Source organism: Sander lucioperca, chromosome 6, assembly GCF_008315115.2.
Source record: "Sander lucioperca isolate FBNREF2018 chromosome 6, SLUC_FBN_1.2, whole genome shotgun sequence".
In the NCBI taxonomy this organism is placed as follows: domain Eukaryota; kingdom Metazoa; phylum Chordata; class Actinopteri; order Perciformes; family Percidae; genus Sander; species Sander lucioperca.
In genome coordinates, this window is record NC_050178.1 from 32023510 (window position 1) to 32040878 (window position 17369).

Here is a 17369-nt window from a genome sequence, read left to right on the forward strand (position 1 = left end):
TGAGCAGCTATGAGCACTTCAAACAGTGTTCAAACAATATGAAGAACACTCTCCTATTGTATGTGTTCTGTTTGTGACGTGTGTGGACTTTGAAAATACTGCCAGGGCTTTCATAAAATAGTGCAGAAGTGTTAAAAGACACCACTGGCTTTATTTAAATGTTAGGGAATGGAGTGATATATTTCCTGGATGCCTTGTGGCCTTCGCCATATTGAATATATCTTTAGTTTCTTCTGGTTTCTATTGGGGAAGATGAGTATTTACTGTAAGTGCCAATTTCTCTATATGTTTGTTATATGTTTGTTTCAGTTCATTATGGTATAAGGCTAGACGATAAGGCAGACGATATTCTAGATTTTGTTGTCAACAAATTAGTCTCGCTTTGCCAGACCCTCCTCCAAAGCACGCTGAAGGAGGGTCTGGCTACTACACATAGCATTCGGGGATGGGAGGAAAATGTGCCCTGGTATATTGGCATTTCTTTACACCAATCACAATCGTCTTGGGCGGTGCTAAGCACCGGAGAAAAGCTGCGGTGCTGCTGCAAAATAGGCTCCGAAGGAACTTGTTTTGGTGGAACGTGTATGTTCAAAAGTTATTTTAGTCATGCAACAGAAAACTCAGATTGGACAGATAGTCTAGCTAGCTGTCTGGATTTACCCTGCAGAGATCTGAGAAAAGGTTAACCATAGTCCTCATAAATCGACCAGAGTTTAAAATGCCAACACAAAGGAAACCCAAGGCAACGGATATCCGGCCTAAATGAGTGAAATCTGTCTTCTTCTTTCAATGTCTATGGTGAAATCCGGTGGATTTTCTGGCCGCAACGGAGCAATCCCTGAAGTGGAACGTTAAGGATATAGACTTTCAACAAATTGACCAAAAAAGACCAAAAAGACCAAAATCAACGTGTTATGTGTCCGTCTCTCAATACTTTCCAACTTCCCTACTCTGTCTCTGACTCTCAGCCCCAAGCCCACTGGTTCTTGCTGAAGAAGATGTAAATCTTTTTTTTAAAACAGGTCACTAATATATACTTTCATTTTTTAAAAAGGCTAAATAATTTCCTCAAACAGCGGGGCACTGTAGCTTTTAGCAAATGTTACTCCAACAAGTAAATTATTTGCAGCTATGGATTTGCAGCAGCAGAACTGTGTTTGTGGGACTGCAGTGCCCAGATTCATCGTAATGAATGAATATGTCACTCAGTGTAACAATGTGGCTCATTGATTTTGTACAAACATTCATTCCTCCCATAAGATTAATCCTCACGACTTTGGTGACCCCCTGCCCTTTCTTTTAGCGCCACCAGGAGGTTGACACTCTGACTGAAATGTCTTAACATCTATTGGGTGTATTGCCATGCAGTTTGGTACAGCATTCATGCTCACCCCCTTCAGAATGAATTGAAATTTTCATCTAGCGCCATCACCAGTTAAAAATTTGTATTTGTCCAATACTTTGCTAAATACCCAAAGAACTAAAGACGTTCCCATCAGCATGTGTTTAATGCTAATTAACAAATGTTTGCATGCTAACACGCTGAATTAATATGGTGAACATGGTAAACCAGCATGTTAGCATTGGCATTGTCATCATGCTAACATGCTGACACTGTGCACAGGCTACATAGGCAAAACGTGAGTAATATAAATTCATTGATGTTTTGGGTTTTTATATGATTTGTTGACAGGAAAAAAATCACCAGACCGATTCTTTAAGAAGAGTTTAGAAAATGCTTTCCAGTCAGATGGTGCAGTGCTAGAAACAAAGCTTAGGCGTTATTTAACACAGCACTCACTGTGCTGCAGCTTGTTACATATTAATGTTGTGATGAAAAGTGACCAAAAGTAGTCCATCTCATTTTCACTAAGTCTGTTGTTTTGTCACACATGGTGTTAATGTTGGCAACATCCCTGACCAAAGGGAAGATGACACCGTGCCACTCTCAGCCAGAGCAGACTGCAGCAGCACTGCATTCAGCCTCTCAACACCCGATCCTACTGTACACCACGTTCCGGTCATCTGGATTTTGGTGTTGGCAGATAGAGCGGAAAAAAAGGGACAAGAGGAGAAAAAAGGAGAAGGCAATATGAAAGCTAGCTTGCATTGAGGTGTTCATTATGTTACAAAATGGCAAGCATGCTGCCCAAGTCAGATGTAATGGGAACAGCAGACGAGTACAGTTTCATAAGAAAGATTTAGATGAATACGGCAGCTTTTTTTAAATCAGAACTATCTGCTGTGTTAATCCCTTTTGACTTTTCATACTTTATGGTCACGTATCCATGACAAGTCAGACACATTGCCTCTTCACAAACTCAAAATACATCCCCCTGTCTATTTTTGTCATGTTTGAACTCACAGTGTTTCTTCACACCATCTTTTTCCAAAAGTGGAAAAGTACTATCTGAAGCTGCCATTGGACCCTTAACTTTTGACCTGTGCCCTGACATGCAACACTCTGCATGGCTCACTTGTCATGGTGATTTGTTGCATGAACATGCTGAACCTCACTTGCTTCTGAACCACCTCCACAGTACAGGAATGGTTTGATAACATGTAATTTGTGAAATATTTGCTGTATTTTCTTTAGGGCAGATGTATTTTTTGGGCAGAATTTTTTTTGACAATTTTAGCTTTCTAACCAGAATGTAACTAAGTACATTTACTCAAGTACTGTACTGCTGTGGTATGTGGAGGCAATGTTCATGTTTTCGGTTTTCTTAGTGGGGCTGTAGCTCAATCAAGCCGCCCATGCATGTAGGGCAGCCTATATTGCACTGCACCGTGTTTTCGCCACTGGAAGTCACTTTATCACATTCTTTTGCACGTTGAGCCAACGCGGATGGCACTTTATCATGTTTTGTTTTTTTTTTACCATAGGGGCATCCAAGAGGGTTTTTTGCTGTGTTTTTTTCCAAACATGGGGGCACTAGGAGGTGCCAGTCCATTCAGTAGAAATATTTCACAGAAAAGGTGAAAACTTTGACTTTCTGGTGGCTCTAGAGGAAAAGTCAGGGGATCATTAACTTCATCCTCTGAGGATGATGAATGTGTGTAAAAAATTTAATGGCAATACATACAATAGTTGTTCAGATATTTTGGTATAAACGAAAGTGTTGGACCAACCAACTGACTGTTCGCCAATAAAACAATATGAATACAAATTCAGCAACTGCAAAATGTATTTCTCTCATAAAATATTTTCAAAAACACATTTCAGTGATCTATTTCTGTAAAATATGAGAAAGTTTCCCAACAAGCCGCCATGTTGGTCCATTTTGAAATATGGGAGCAGACATATCATGAGTGAAGTGTTCATACAATCAGGTGCGGCCATTGCGGTTGTGGGAGGATGTAGTGTTTCCTTTGCTTGTCAGTGGTCATTGAAGAGAAATTGATAACTGGTACGTGTCCACTGTGGTGTTTTTTTGACGGCAGTGATTGCCCCGCTTCCCAGCATTGGACGCTTGGTGGGCTTGCCACTAGCAGCCCAGCTAACTCGCTTTAATGACCACTGCCAAGTAAAGAAAACTGGCTACAGCCTCTTAAAACTGCAATGGTTGCATCTAATTGGACGAACACTTCTCTTGCTGGCTGTCTGCTCCCGTATTTCAAAACAGACCAACATGGTGGCTCGTTTGGAAAACTTTCTCTTATTTTACGAAAATAGTTGGGAAATCAGTCTTCATTTTGGACGACAATGATCAGTTTTAAAGATTTTCTTGTGTTTTCGAGAGGCGTTGAGTCGAGCTGGACACCCCTGATTTGCATAAAGTAGCCTGGACCTCAACTTTATGTAAATGAGGAGCAGGAACTCGACGCCCCACTTCTCGAAAATCACCACGACGCTACCAGAATGCATTGCCCAGCTGCTAGACAATGAATGAGAAGCGTGGAAATGACACTTGCCAGTGGATACGAAGGCTACCATTAGTGGTAAGCCAATCAAGCGTACAAACGCTAAAAAGCAGAGCGATCCCTCCCGTCAAAAAAATGCCACTGTGGACTCGTACCATTTAGCAAATAATACAGTCCGTGACGTAAATGTCGTCATCAGAGGGTATACGTGTAAGCTCTGTGCAGATGTCTGCATGCAGCCAATTTTCTGTGACATGTAGACACTTTGCAACAAGGTAGCGCAGTGATCGACTGCGCATTTCTGGAATGAGTCCTCCAAGCGGATAGTATAAACAGACCTAGTTTGATAGGTAGATATATATATATATATATATATATACATATATAGATATTGGCCTGTCACAAAGATGTGTGTGTGTGTGTGTGTGTGCATGAGCAGCTGATTGCTGGAGAGGATATTGTTCCAGCGGGAGGAAAGCTAATAGGTTTGTTTGTGAGGATGCTGCACCTGTCGTTTGTTGATGGATTGAGCTGTAAATAGCTTTGTGATGCTGTTTAGTGCTCGTTGGGGGCTTCTGTGTTTCCCTCTCTGTTTTCTTCTTCACTGTTCTTCCTCTTCTGTACGCTTTTATACACAGGTGCACATAACATTCTGCAGATTTTTATCCTATTTATTTTCCTGAACATATCCCTCACTATGCTTCAGAAAAAGACAACACTGAAGGTGTCTAAGAGAAGTTGGCATGATGATTTTGTTCCAGTGATCACAGAATCTCACATGTTCATCGAAACAAACATTCATTTGTACACATACTGTATATACATGCAACAGTACTTTTATGTATGTGGGTGTGCTGTTGAGTGTGGAAAACCCTCTGTGAGTGTATTTATAGCAGGCTATTGTTAAGCCCCTAGAAAAGTCTGTAATTGGATCTTGTCTTTGCAAGGGAGTCCGGTGATAAATGAGTTGGCAGACGTCATTGCTCATGCCATCACTGTGATAACTGTACGCCCCACATCACTGTCTTAAACTCTTAGTCTCCTCAGGATTAAATTCATAAGTGAATGGCGAGCTGGCTGAATTATCATTCTGAAGTGTAGGAAAGGAAAGGACGGTGGAAACCTAGTTACTCAATCTGTCTTACTGTCTTTGTTGTGTCCTTGGTTATTAACTGGTCTTTCAGTACTACACTTCAAAGACGGAAAACATGCTTCAAAGCTAGTAACCCTAAAATTATAATTATGCTGTTATTATGCTAGAGTTAAGATTACACCAGTAAACAGTTTGGCTTTGGTATACAATGTGTTCAAAGAGTTTAAATATCTTTTATTCTGTTTGCCTTGAGTTTTTTTCTTTTATTTATTACTGTATAAAATGAGAAAAAAGGTGTTTGGAGCAACACAGGTAAAAGAAAAAGACTGAAACATTGACTGCAAACAGATCACAGACAGTTTTATTTTACAAACAATAAACTTTATAACTCTACACATTTAAAACCTTAACTATAAAGATGTGAATACACTGCTGAAGAGGCACAGTTAGCAATACAAGTGTGTGTGTGTGTGTGTGTGTGTGTGTGTGTGTGTGTGTGTGTGTGTGTGTGTGTGTGTGTGTGTGTGTGTGCGTGCATATGTCAGCCGCAGAATATGAGAATGTTACAATTATAAAACAAGATTGACAGGACGGATAGTGTTGCACTGGCAGATGACAGTTCCAGGGTGCGTGCCTGAGAAGTTATTCACAGGCACCCACACACACAAACACACACAGAGCCCCGGCACAGGGATCAGGTGCAAAGGGATGGCGATAGAAGAAGGGGGCTGGTGGACAGGGTGTAGTGTGTGTGTGTGTGTGTGTGTGTGTGTGTGTGTGTGTGTGTGTGTGTGTGTGTGTGTGTGTGTGCGCGTGTGTGCGTGCATGCGTGTGTGTGTGTGTGTGTGTTGAGGGATGGGTTCAAGGTCAGAGGAAACACATGGTGCAAACCAGAAACTAGCATAGGCTGTTGGTATAAGGTACAACATATAGATTTAAATAACTGCATCAATCAATAGGTCACACTCTGACTGCTAAAAATATATTTACATAAAGCCTCTTTAACTGTAATGTGTATTGTAAACCTGATAGATTTATAACCATTACGAGAAATAACATTTCTTGAACAGTTTTGGACACTTCTCCTTGAGAGCTGTGGAAAGGATAAAGCATCACACATGAGGAAACATGAGGAGCTGTTAAAAATAGGAATTAACATATAGGCTTTCACACATTGTAAAGAAGGAGTATGAGGGTTATTTACTTTTGTACGATACATTTGTGGCAGCCTATTACTGTACCGGAGTGCAAGTTTTAACATGTCAACTTGTTTGTTTGCATGCATAACTATATGATCACATATACTCTTTGGTATGTATGTCATGTTGTGGGGGTGTGACAAAGAGCTAAACTGATGGACAGCAATGTACTTATAGTGGACTTAACGGAAAAACACAATGAAGTACAGTAAAAACATTTTTTTACCCTTTACTTATGGCAGTTAGAAGGTTACCCCAACAGAAAATCTGTTGTCCATCTGACAAAAACTGCTTTAGAGATATACATTCTACAAACACCTGGTATTACTGCCTTGTTAATGCTGTTTAATTGAAGAGCAAAAAGGGGAGAACCACAAACACTTTATATCACAGGCAGCATCAGCATTTCTTCTTACTGTGTAATTACAAGAATGAGAAATAATTGGTTTAGATTGGCTATGTACATTCATCTAAAATACCTAGTTGTTATTTTGTTGTTGTCCATAGTGTTTTTTTCTTTTACAGTAAATTTAAGTACCTGTAAGCAGGAGCGATTCTAGGATCCTACCTTTAGGGGTGCTCAGCCCCTAATGAGAATGTGACATGGATACAGTGCCTTGCAAAAGTGTTAACCCTCCCTGCTAAATCAGTAATTTCATTATCTGATCATCTCTGAGCTAGCTACTGAACAACAACGTCAGCTAACGTTTTTTTGACACTATTAAAGGAACACGGCGACTTATTGGGACTTTAGCTTATTCACCGTATCCCCCAGAGTTAGATAAGTTCATACATACCCTTCTCATCTCCGTGCGTGTTGTAACTCTGTCTGACGCACCCACCGCTAGCCTAGTTAGCACAGATCCTGGAGGTAACCGGCTCCAACTAGCCTACTGCTCCGAATAAGTGACAAAATAACACCAACATTTTCCTATTTACATGTTGTGATTTGTGTAGTCACAGGGTGTACAAATAACAAGGTCACATAAGACACAGCCATCTTCTAACCATATGTATACTGGGAACTATATTCTCAGAAGGCGAAGCACTGCTACTTCTGCTACTTGGGCGTAGTGATTTGCTTGCAGCACCTGAGAAGCCCCAAAATCGCCCATGCCTGTAAGAACCTGTAAGTATTTCATTGGTATTTGATTCATACAACAAAATGACACTGTAAGCCGCAAGCTGGATTATAAAGTGTTACCTTTACAATTACAATCAATGCAGCTCTGACTCAGCGTTACACTATACCAGGTCAGCAAGCAGATGCTATGTTTAACAACACAAGAAACGAACAATAAGAAAGCAAATATTGCATATTAGCAGTTGTTTATTCAGCCAAAAATTAGGCAATGGCACAATGGATCCTTTTGAGCAGAAGAGACTTGACAAAGACACAACTCAGTATCAGAGAAATAAAGGCTGCCCATCACTCTCACAGAGTTACATAACCAGCCTGAAGCAAAGGGAGCTAGCACCCCTCAGATCACAAGGTGGCTCTGAGCTTAGCTTTCAGGGGTTGACATTGAGGGCAAAAACTGCTGCTCCTTCTAAGTGGATGAATGGCCTTGAAGGCAGTCTGCCACCCACAAGACTCTGCTGACTTAATGCTGGTCTATTTTTAAATCAATATCGGGTACAGTCAACACATGACTGAACACCTAAAATGCCACACATGCACATACATTTAATACCCCCTATGGGAAACAGGACTCAACATGACTAAACATTTTCGTGGAGAACTCTTGTCACAGTAGCTCCGGATTGAATTATCTCAACAACTACTTCATGGATTAACATGAAATTTGGTGCTCACATTGGTAATCACATCCCCAGAATTAATAACTTTGGTGATCCCTTAACTTTTCTCGTGCCATCATCAGGTCAAAATTTTAATTTGTCCTGCAAAACTAATGACTGTACCAACCATTGTGAAGATCGTCAGTTGTGGATCTAAACCATTTCAAATGGAGGGGCCAGGCTGGGGCCACATGCAAATTTAGAAATAGTAAATATATTAAGCACAAGTGTTATATAGGCTATCACCAACCCTTCATAGATTTGGTTTTACAAAAGACTGACGATACACATATAACAAACACAACAATACTCATTCAGTGTTAAGCTAAATGTTATTTATTTATGCACATGAATAATATCCCCTCTTTGGGGATAAAGGTGGGGTTAAAAATGTATGAACATATTTACTACAGTTAGGGGGGCCAGAAGGAGGGGGGGAGGGGTTGAGTCTTAATATTACAGGGGCACTAGTGCCCAGCCTTGTCCCACTCATTGGAAATGAGTTGATGCAAAGCTAATTAATTATCAACTCCACAAAACTCTCTGTATTTCTCTATTTTCTTTTTTAAATATCTATTTCTTTCGCTATGTTTACAAAATGGTGTCATCCAGCAACATTCACTCGTGAGTGATGCGTTTTACGTCACCGCTGAGAAAGGAAACAACAGCGTTTAGCTTTAGAGCTGAAGAGGACTGCTTCAGTTCATAACAATGTTCTAGGTCAGGGTACTAAGTTCTAAACATACTATTTCGCATTTATATTGCATAAAAATTACAAGAAAATGACCTCTTCTGAAGAGTCCATGTTTTTTTTTAATCCTCTGTGTCCTCCTTGATTTTAAAGCTACATGTGTAAGAATTTCTCCCATCTAGTGGTGAAATTGTATATGACAACCGACTGAATATTACTTTCTAGCCCCTCCCATTCCGAGCGCGTTGTACGGTGGCCGTATTATTCCAAGAAGTAGGCTACGACTTTGTCCGTGAGTGTTCCTTCCAGTGTAATAATAGTTTTATGTTATTTTGGTACCATTTCATTGCTAAGAGCTATCAGGTTCCCAAACATATGCAAGCTAATGTTAGTAAAGTACTATCGTTATTCTGTATATTGTACGAGATTAATAGTGTAAGGCAATGTTTACAGTGTAGGAGAGAAGCAACAGAGATTTGTGTTTTTAATATATTTCTCTGAGCAGTATGAACAATGTCAATCTCTTAGAATCTCCATCGTTTACACGCAGCTGTTCTAGCTGTAGCTAGTCTGTGTTACAACTGCACATGATGTGAGTTGTCTGCCAGGGAAATCACGACACATATGATTACGTTTATGTTACAAGGTAGACAATCCTTTTTCATCATTGACGCGAGGAAAAGCATCCTAGACGTCGTTCTAGCGTTATGCACAACCATGCTATATTTAGCCAAGCAACTATAAAACTTGAATTTACACAAATAGGCTAAATTACCTGTCGAGAAGAAAGCAGGCAACTTCGGTGTCCCTTTTTAAAATCCTTGCTCCTCATGAGCTCTTTCCATCTTGGAAAAGTCACTCCAATATTAACTTTGGTCTTGTTGCTTTGCCTGTCGCATTGTTGTTTTAATTCTCTTTTTAACTTCCTTGGTGACTCCGTTTCATGTCCTTAAGAATAGGCATGATACTCCATCTTCAACAGGCTTTCAAATCTGCCGGCAGTCGCTAGTAATCTTCTCCCCCTCCTTGGCATTCGTCACCGTGCCACTGAGTGTAAAAGCGCGAAAGGCGGAGTTATGTCCCTCTTTGGCTAATGTATTTTAAAGATGGAGGCGCAACATAGCGGCCGTCTTTCGAGTGACTTGCTCGTATGTATTCTGAATGATTCTGAATGGCAGATTCTACGCTTACGAGAATAGTTTGATTAGTTGGTGGAAGTAATTACACATGAATGAGCACATATTTGTGAAAGAACAAAGGGGTTTTTGCTAAGAATCAACTCAAAAAATGACACAATGGAGCTTTAAGGGATTAATGCTACTACAGATGCACCGACAGTGTCATTACTTAGAATTCCTCATGGGGGTGACAGAAACTACACACTAGCTTTAACTGTCAAAATAAAATACTAATGTAATGTATACTTTATACTTTATTAATCCCGCAAGGGGAAATTACAATGTTTTCACTCTGCTGTTATTACACACATTACACACAGGCCTGAATTACACACACATGCTCAGTACCTATACATGCACTAATGGAGAGATGTCAGAGTGAGGGAGCTGCCCATGGAAAGGCGCCCCGAGCAGTTGGGGTTTCGGTGCCTTGCTCAAGAGCACCTTGGCAGTGCCCAGGAGGTGAACTGGCACCTATCCAGCTACCAGTCCACCCCCATACTTGGTCCATATGGGGGACTTGAACCGGCAACCCTCCAGTTCCCAACCCAACTACTGACTGAGCTACTGCCAACCACCAGAATTATAAAAACAACAGAGAAAACAAGATAAAAACAAGATAAGAAGAAAGAAACAAGATGGCATGATAAAAACAACATAATAAAACAAGATAATAAATAGAAAAGGCCTTGCAGGGTATTATAGTTTTTTTGGTGATATGAACTGTCCGTGCTCATCCAATGTTACATCCTCACGACACAAACTTTCAATCCAAAGTCTTTTGTTGAGATATCTTTTGCATGTCCACAAAGCAATATTTCCATAGAAATACAATTATTTTATAGGCTATATAGAACTAAAATAATTCTAATAAAAATAAATAATAATGTTTTATAATAAATATAATAAAATCATTTTATTTCTATGGATATTTCTTTTCTTAGGATGGTAAAGGCATGACCCGCCCTAATCTGGAGTAGGCTAGTCAATCAGTGGCAGAGGAGGTTGGGTCATGCTTTCGTCATCCTTGGAAACGCAAATTTGCGGCCAGCATTAACCCGAGAAAAGGTTGTGCCTTTTAGTTTGAAGGAAACAGGAAGTATTGTTTTGGCAGGTTTGTTTTAATTTGACGTAGTTGAATTCGTGTTTTGGTTATGGCTGTATACGGTTTTGGTTCGGGATAATCTTATAGGCTACTTAAAGTAAGTACATTTTAATATTTTCATTTATTACAGAGGAAACTATACTCACATTATTTAAGTTTTACAGCTGGAAAAGAAGCCGAAAGCAAAACGAATTTCAGTTTGAGTTCCGCATTTTTTCAGTGAAACTGAGCAAACAAGATAAAGTGTGACTTTTCACATTACAGAGACAATTACACAGTAAGGATTCATGTAAGGTCCGATAGAACAGTTAAACGTTTTGAAGCTGATTCTGTAGGCGTACTATTGTTCAAACATAATAAAAAAAATAAGTGAAGGAATGTAACACACCCATGGCCATGAGGAAACAAAAGAGACACTTCCATAAGGGCAACTCTGTAAAGCATTAATGAGAAGAAGCCATTCATGCAGCTCTCGAGGCAGCTGATGATGGATGCATTTTGGATTTGCATCTTTGTGTGAGACTAAAAATAATTAAAAAAAAACAATTGCTGACACACTTGACACATTGCATGCCTGTTCTGCATGCCGTGTAACTTGGACAGCACACATGAAACATCTTTTTCATTCTGCCCCTCTATCTTCTATCTTCTTAACATTCCTCATTAAAATCATTTCAATCAGGAGAGAGAAGTGAATGAAGTAAAGATACATGTTTATTATAACAGATGTTTTGTGGAAATTAAGTCTTGGCAGAAAATCTTGGCGCTTAGACTCTACAGGGAGATTTGTAATCGAGGAGCGTCTGCCCTGAGCAGCAGCAAGATAAATCCCCCCATGGAGTCCAGCCACTGGAGGTGTTGGTGGTGGCTGATGACTGAGGTGGAGGGGCGCTTTGCCATTTGCCACGATTTGCACTGAAATTTCAGTTTACAGCAAGAGAGGAGAACAGATTTAAATAGTACAGCATAACAGCAGCATGAATGTAGGCTACTATGGTAGAAAGAGAAACATATTTAAGCTGAGGCAGCAGCAGGTACCCAGATAATGCGCAAGGTAAGGTAAGCGTGTGTTTTGCTGAGCTTTTGGATAGATGAGATTGAATGCGGATGTATGAGAAATAAAACTACAGGCCTAAGCATGCAAAAGGATTGTCTTCCTGACTAGGCCTATATTGCGGCCTGTGGCTCTGAACACGCCTGATATTGTCTGATCTCGGAAGTTAAGCAGGGTCGGTCCTGTTAGACGGGAAACCGCCTTGGGAATACCAGGTGCTGTAAGGCCCCCCCCCCCAATCGGGTTGTGGCAGAAGACTGCCCACCAAGAGCCAGGGTCTACCGGAGGTTTCTGTTTGGTAAAAGGAAGTTTTTCCTTGCTGCTGTAGCACCAAATGCTTGCTCTTTGGGGGAATTGTTGGGTCTCTGTAAATTATAGAGTGTGGTCTAGACATATCTGTCTGTAGTGGACTGAGGTAGCTTCTGTTGTGATTTGACACTATAAATAAAATTGAATTGAATTGAATTGAATTGAATTGACTGAACTTATGCTATAGCTTCATTCAAAAACAAAGGATTGACATTGTGGAACAATGTGAGGGTAAAACCATTGACAGTTAAACATTTTAAAATCTTACAAAATAGCACAGAACAAAAATAGAGCCTGGCTCTTTCCTCTTTAGTCTATGCTAAAATATTGCAGACTCTCATTTACAGTACTGAGTGATGGTGAGGTTCCTTTTTATACTACAGGGGTTTTACTTCTCTGTTTTCAAGAGCTACTTCCTCATATTAACATTTTCCAACACACCAAATGTTGTCACACGAGTAAAGCATACTTTCCCTTAGCCTACCTAAGGAGAAACAGACTTGTCATACAGTCACTGTGATTGGTAAGGCCTCATCTGTGGAACACAAATTTGTTGTTGTGGTATTCCGTAAATGGGCTACATTTATATACTGACACTGTCTGATTCCTTGACAATACCAGGAAGCCTGTTGGAGATGGAGGAGGCTGAACACAGCTGTAAGAAATGACGTGGAGTCCTGAATTCTTGGAGCAGCGACAGATGAGCTTATAAGGGGTACGTAGGTCAGTACTGATATATAAGACAGTGTAGTGTATGCTAGAGGTAGGATTTTAAAATCGCTTTGCTATTTAGTAACCCTTCATACCCTGTATCCATTCAGGGTACGAGGTAGGGGTGCATGATATATCGACTCAATATCGCTATCACGATATCATGTTGCGCAATATTGTATTGAAAGTGTAGTATGCAATATTTTGTTTATTTTGTGGAGCGCTGCATCCTGTCCGTTGGCTGTGTGGCTTCGTTGTGTTCAATTTAGAGCCCGCTTGAAATGCTGTAATGATCATCATTTCATTGGCCAGTTACCGTGCCACTTGCACATTGTTGGTACACATCAGCGCACAGGTCCACTATGTGACAAACCCTATGTAGCGTACCACGTGTGTGCATATTTCGAGAGACAGTGTAAGTGAAGAAATAGATAGAGACAACAAAACAGAACGAATCAGAGAAGCAAAAGAAAAGTTGTGTCCTGTTCTCTTTATTTATTTTATACTGTACAACCAGTAAAACATGTCCTGTTCTGTAGACATGGTCGTTATTTATTTATTCATGTTGTACCAGTCCAATATGACGATGATGAAATAAACCTTATGTTGTATTTGTTATGAATCTACTTTGATGCTTTTTCCCATAACGTTTGTAATTTTACATATGTTTAAAAATATCTAAATTATTATTGATTTCGCAATATTCATAATCGATATCGCAATATCACATTTTGTCAATATCGTGCAACCCTAGTATGAGGGGTCACTAAATTGTTAAATCCTTACAAGCAAAATAAGATGGCCAACCTGGAAAATATTTCCTTTAGCGTTGTCATTTTTACCATGTTAGTGTAACCGAGCGTTTCTTATATTGTATAGACTCACTGTTTAACTCTAAAATGAAGACACGGGCTTCCAATGCCAGAACCAAGACGGCACTGCACGTCTCACTTTAAAGTCTTTTTTTTCCTGTTCAACACAATCAAACGTCAGAAAGTACAACCCCTTTCTCCACTTCCCTTTTTCCCTTCAAAATAAAAGCTCTATATTTACTACAACTTCCTCCTAAGCCTCAACTGAGAGGTTACACAATAAAATACCTTACATTAGCATTTAGCTCAAAGCTCCACTGTACCGGAATACTAGCTTAGCTGTAGAGTCTTAGTCTTGTTCCTGTCACCCATCGCTATAAAGTGTGTGTATATTAGGTGAATGTATTTTCTTCTATTTACTAGCTGCAGATCCCTGAGCTAGTGAGATGGAGGAAGCGTACAGTGAACTGTACGAGCAATTTCTTTGCCTGAGGTCACTTTGCCTAAGACAGGCAGCTCTGCTACATCACCTCACTACGGCTTTGAAGCAACAGCAAGGTCCATAAATTAAATCTATTGTAATTCCAATGCTCATAAGCATGTATCAGTCATGATTCACTTAACACATCTAAAACTCTCTGTCTGTAGGTGCCATTGTTCCTAATGGAGAGTTGAGTGATATCTCCATCCCCATCCAGCGTACCAAAGAAATCCCTGTATATCTCCATGGAAGGCCTCAACCACTAACAGTCACAGCACGCAACCCTGAAGCACAGTGTGGCGTTGATCACCTCTCTAGAAACGTGGGGATTTTTTCTGACCTCCTCGCTGAAGATATGTCTAAGCTCTGTGTGGATGTGCCTCGTCAGGGAAAGCAAGACGGGACGTTGGAGAAAATGGTTGCACCCCTTTTAAGCCTTGATGTCACAAGATGTCAAGGAGCCTCTTCCGATGTCTCCAATACTCCGGGACGAGCAGCTCATTGTAGAGGAGACAGGACAAAGCACACAGGGAGTGTAAGTGTCTTTTCTGGTGGCCAGGGGTTCTCAAATCAGTCCTTACATTTGACCATGTTCTCCCTCAAAAAACTCCATGTCTTTTCCTCTCTTGTTGTGTCAGACCGACAGTCCCTCCCTGGTTGGAGACTTCCTGAGTCAGTCTGGTGGGTTGCTGATGTCAGACGTGGCACTGCAGTCTCAAGTTTGTGAGTTCTGCCAGGCAGTTTTCCCCGGAGACACAACCACCAGAGGAGAGTTCCTACGACATCTTTACACCCACGTCACCTAGATTTAACTGGTGTGGAGCAGATGTAACTCTGTTTGAAATTGAACTGCTTTTCATATGGTTAACTGTTTGCCTATATGGTCCACTGTGAAGATGCTGTTGTGTGATCATTTTCTGTCTCTGAGATGTAAAATGAAAGGTAGAAAACTTCCTATGATTTAATTGTACTAGTCCAGTGTTCAAAACATGCCTGTTCGGGACGGGCCGATTGCTTGGCCTGTGGTATTGCTGCTTGCAGCTTTCTATATATAATACACCTGCCATGACATAGTTGCGTCACATACCCAAGTCGCCGCTACTCATGGTCAAAAACAACGGTAAAATACACTCTGGTTCATGGGAAAAAAACATCAAGAGCAGACTTTACTATAGGCAAGCTAGGCAACTGCCTAGGAGCCCGAGGTAAAGGAGCCCCAAACAGCTATAGATTTATTATCATGTTTAGGTATGAAAAATATAGAATTATGTTACTATTCCATCTCATTGTACCCCGAAATAACTTACAGGTCCCCAAAGCACTTAAAAATATGCAACTCAACTGTATACTACTGTGTACTTCTACTTAAAAGGAAAACATTGTACTACTACTAGGGCTATCAATCGATTAAAATATTTAATCACGATTAATCACATGATTGTCCATAGTTAACTCATTAATCACACATTTATTATCTGTTCTGTACTTTAAAAGGGATATTTTTCAAGTTTTGAATGCTCTTATCAACATGGGGCCAGACAAATATGCTTGCTTTATGCAAATGTTAATTATTCAAAACAATGACAAATACTGTCTAGAATAGTCTACAGAATAACCTTAAAGGTACTGTATGCTCAAAAATATGCTGAAAGCATAATATGGCAAACTCAAGCCCATCAAGCAATAACAGATGGGCAGATATGACCACATGACATTATCTAGCGTGGCCTGCCTTTGGCGAGGGGGAGGAGGGCTACTTCATTTAATACATGTGGCTCACAGAGAGAAAGCCTTTGATAGTATGGATTATTGCCAGTATAGTTTCAACTTGCAACCTCAGAATCAGAATCAGAAAGGGTTTTATTGCCAAGTACATTTTTTTTTAACACATACAAGGAATTGCAAGGAATTGCCTAAAAGTTTATTATTCATCCATCGTTTCAAGCATCCTTACTTCATGTACACATGTGATGCTCCTCAGATGCTTGAATGGAGCCCATGAGTCCACCAGAAAATGGAAACTTGTGAAAATACATTACCTTTCTACTAATTAAAATGCATAGACAACAGAAACAGTGCTCTATAATATAAGATTAATAGAGATTACATGTTTTTGATGAACACAGATCCTGATTGCTTGCTTGTAACTTAAAATACAAACGTATATACAGGGGAATAAATCATTGAAATAAATAGGGTCATTTGTGATGTTGTGAGGCATATTATTCTACCTCTCAACCTGAAATCCTAATGTAATTGTCATTCCTGGACAAAAATAAATGAACCAAAAGTGTTTATTTGGGGCAGCAAAGTCATTTTGTTTTGTTATTATGTGTTACTGACAAGAAGGCCAAAAATGGCAGTTATGGACAGTGAGACAAAATATTGTGTTAATGATCGTATATGGCATGTTTGAAAAAGATAATTAGATCATTTTAAAAACTGAAAAAACTTTCCACGTTGTTCCTATCAATCTATAGCAAAGATGGCGTAACAACTACTGCCATACGTCATCCCTGTCTCACCTTGCTGTTGTTGCTAACCTGTTTTCAAATGGTTGAAATGGGTTCAGTATTCACTGTCCAATGAATATTGCAACTTTGTGTAACTCTAACTTTGTTTGCCTTGCATGGTTTTAGATCCAATTTACAAATTGTATTATTTAATGCCTGTATGTTATAAGGAAAATCTTCTTTAGAGACAGAAATAGCTATTTCCGAATGAATGTATAGACATAAAATATTCAGATCATGGAAGTATGGCTCTTGGATGATCTCTGCATTTCACTGTAACCAAAGTTACTTATTAGGTCTGTTTTAATTATGACAAGCGTGGATAAGCAAAACAAAAACAATATTGATTAATTCAATCTAAGTCAGTTTATTATTGAAAACCTTTCCTTACAAGCTTTTTGGTATTGGCACAGTCAAGCAGACTTTGCAGACACTCTTTGTAAAAAACCTTGATAAACATTGCCCACATTTGCATGTAGTGGGGAAATGTAATGCTAATCTAGATGATCCTAAAAAAAAAATCAAAGATTTTGAATGCAGATAAATAGACTTCCTAATT

General features: G+C 39.7%; 1 protein-coding gene across 5 annotated transcripts; it reads left to right on the forward strand.

Moving 5' to 3' along the window:
- Positions 1 to 10830: 10830 nt before the first annotated feature.
- Positions 10831 to 15592, forward strand: zgc:113184 (uncharacterized protein LOC553745 homolog). 5 transcript variants are annotated; one of them, XM_031322792.2, is made up of 5 exons: positions 10831 to 11027; positions 12915 to 13016; positions 14240 to 14374; positions 14465 to 14832; positions 14941 to 15592. In XM_031322792.2, exons 3-5 carry the CDS (start codon positions 14263 to 14265, stop codon positions 15022 to 15024), a joined length of 564 nt encoding a protein of 187 aa, XP_031178652.1. In that variant the 5' UTR covers positions 10831 to 11027; positions 12915 to 13016; positions 14240 to 14262; the 3' UTR covers positions 15025 to 15592. The 5 variants fall into 5 exon arrangements, with proteins under 5 accessions (XP_031178652.1, XP_031178643.1, XP_031178635.1 ...); XM_031322783.2 differs by having other exon boundaries at positions 10832 to 11027; positions 14246 to 14374; positions 14936 to 15592; XM_031322775.2 differs by having other exon boundaries at positions 10832 to 11027; positions 12915 to 13008; positions 14246 to 14374; positions 14936 to 15592.
- The last annotated feature ends 1777 nt before the right edge of the window (positions 15593 to 17369 follow it).

Excerpts from the sequence above, each read along its gene's own strand:
- zgc:113184 (XM_031322783.2), top strand. The coding sequence starts at position 14,263 with ATGGAGGAAGCGTACAGTGAACTGTACGAGCAATTTCTTTGCCTGAGG. Across the intron at positions 14,375-14,464 it reads GGCTTTGAAGCAACAGCAAG|GTGCCATTGTTCCTAATGGA; the intron begins GTCCATAAATTA and ends CTCTGTCTGTAG. Across the intron at positions 14,833-14,935 it reads GGACAAAGCACACAGGGAGT|ACCGACAGTCCCTCCCTGGT; the intron begins GTAAGTGTCTTT and ends TTGTTGTGTCAG.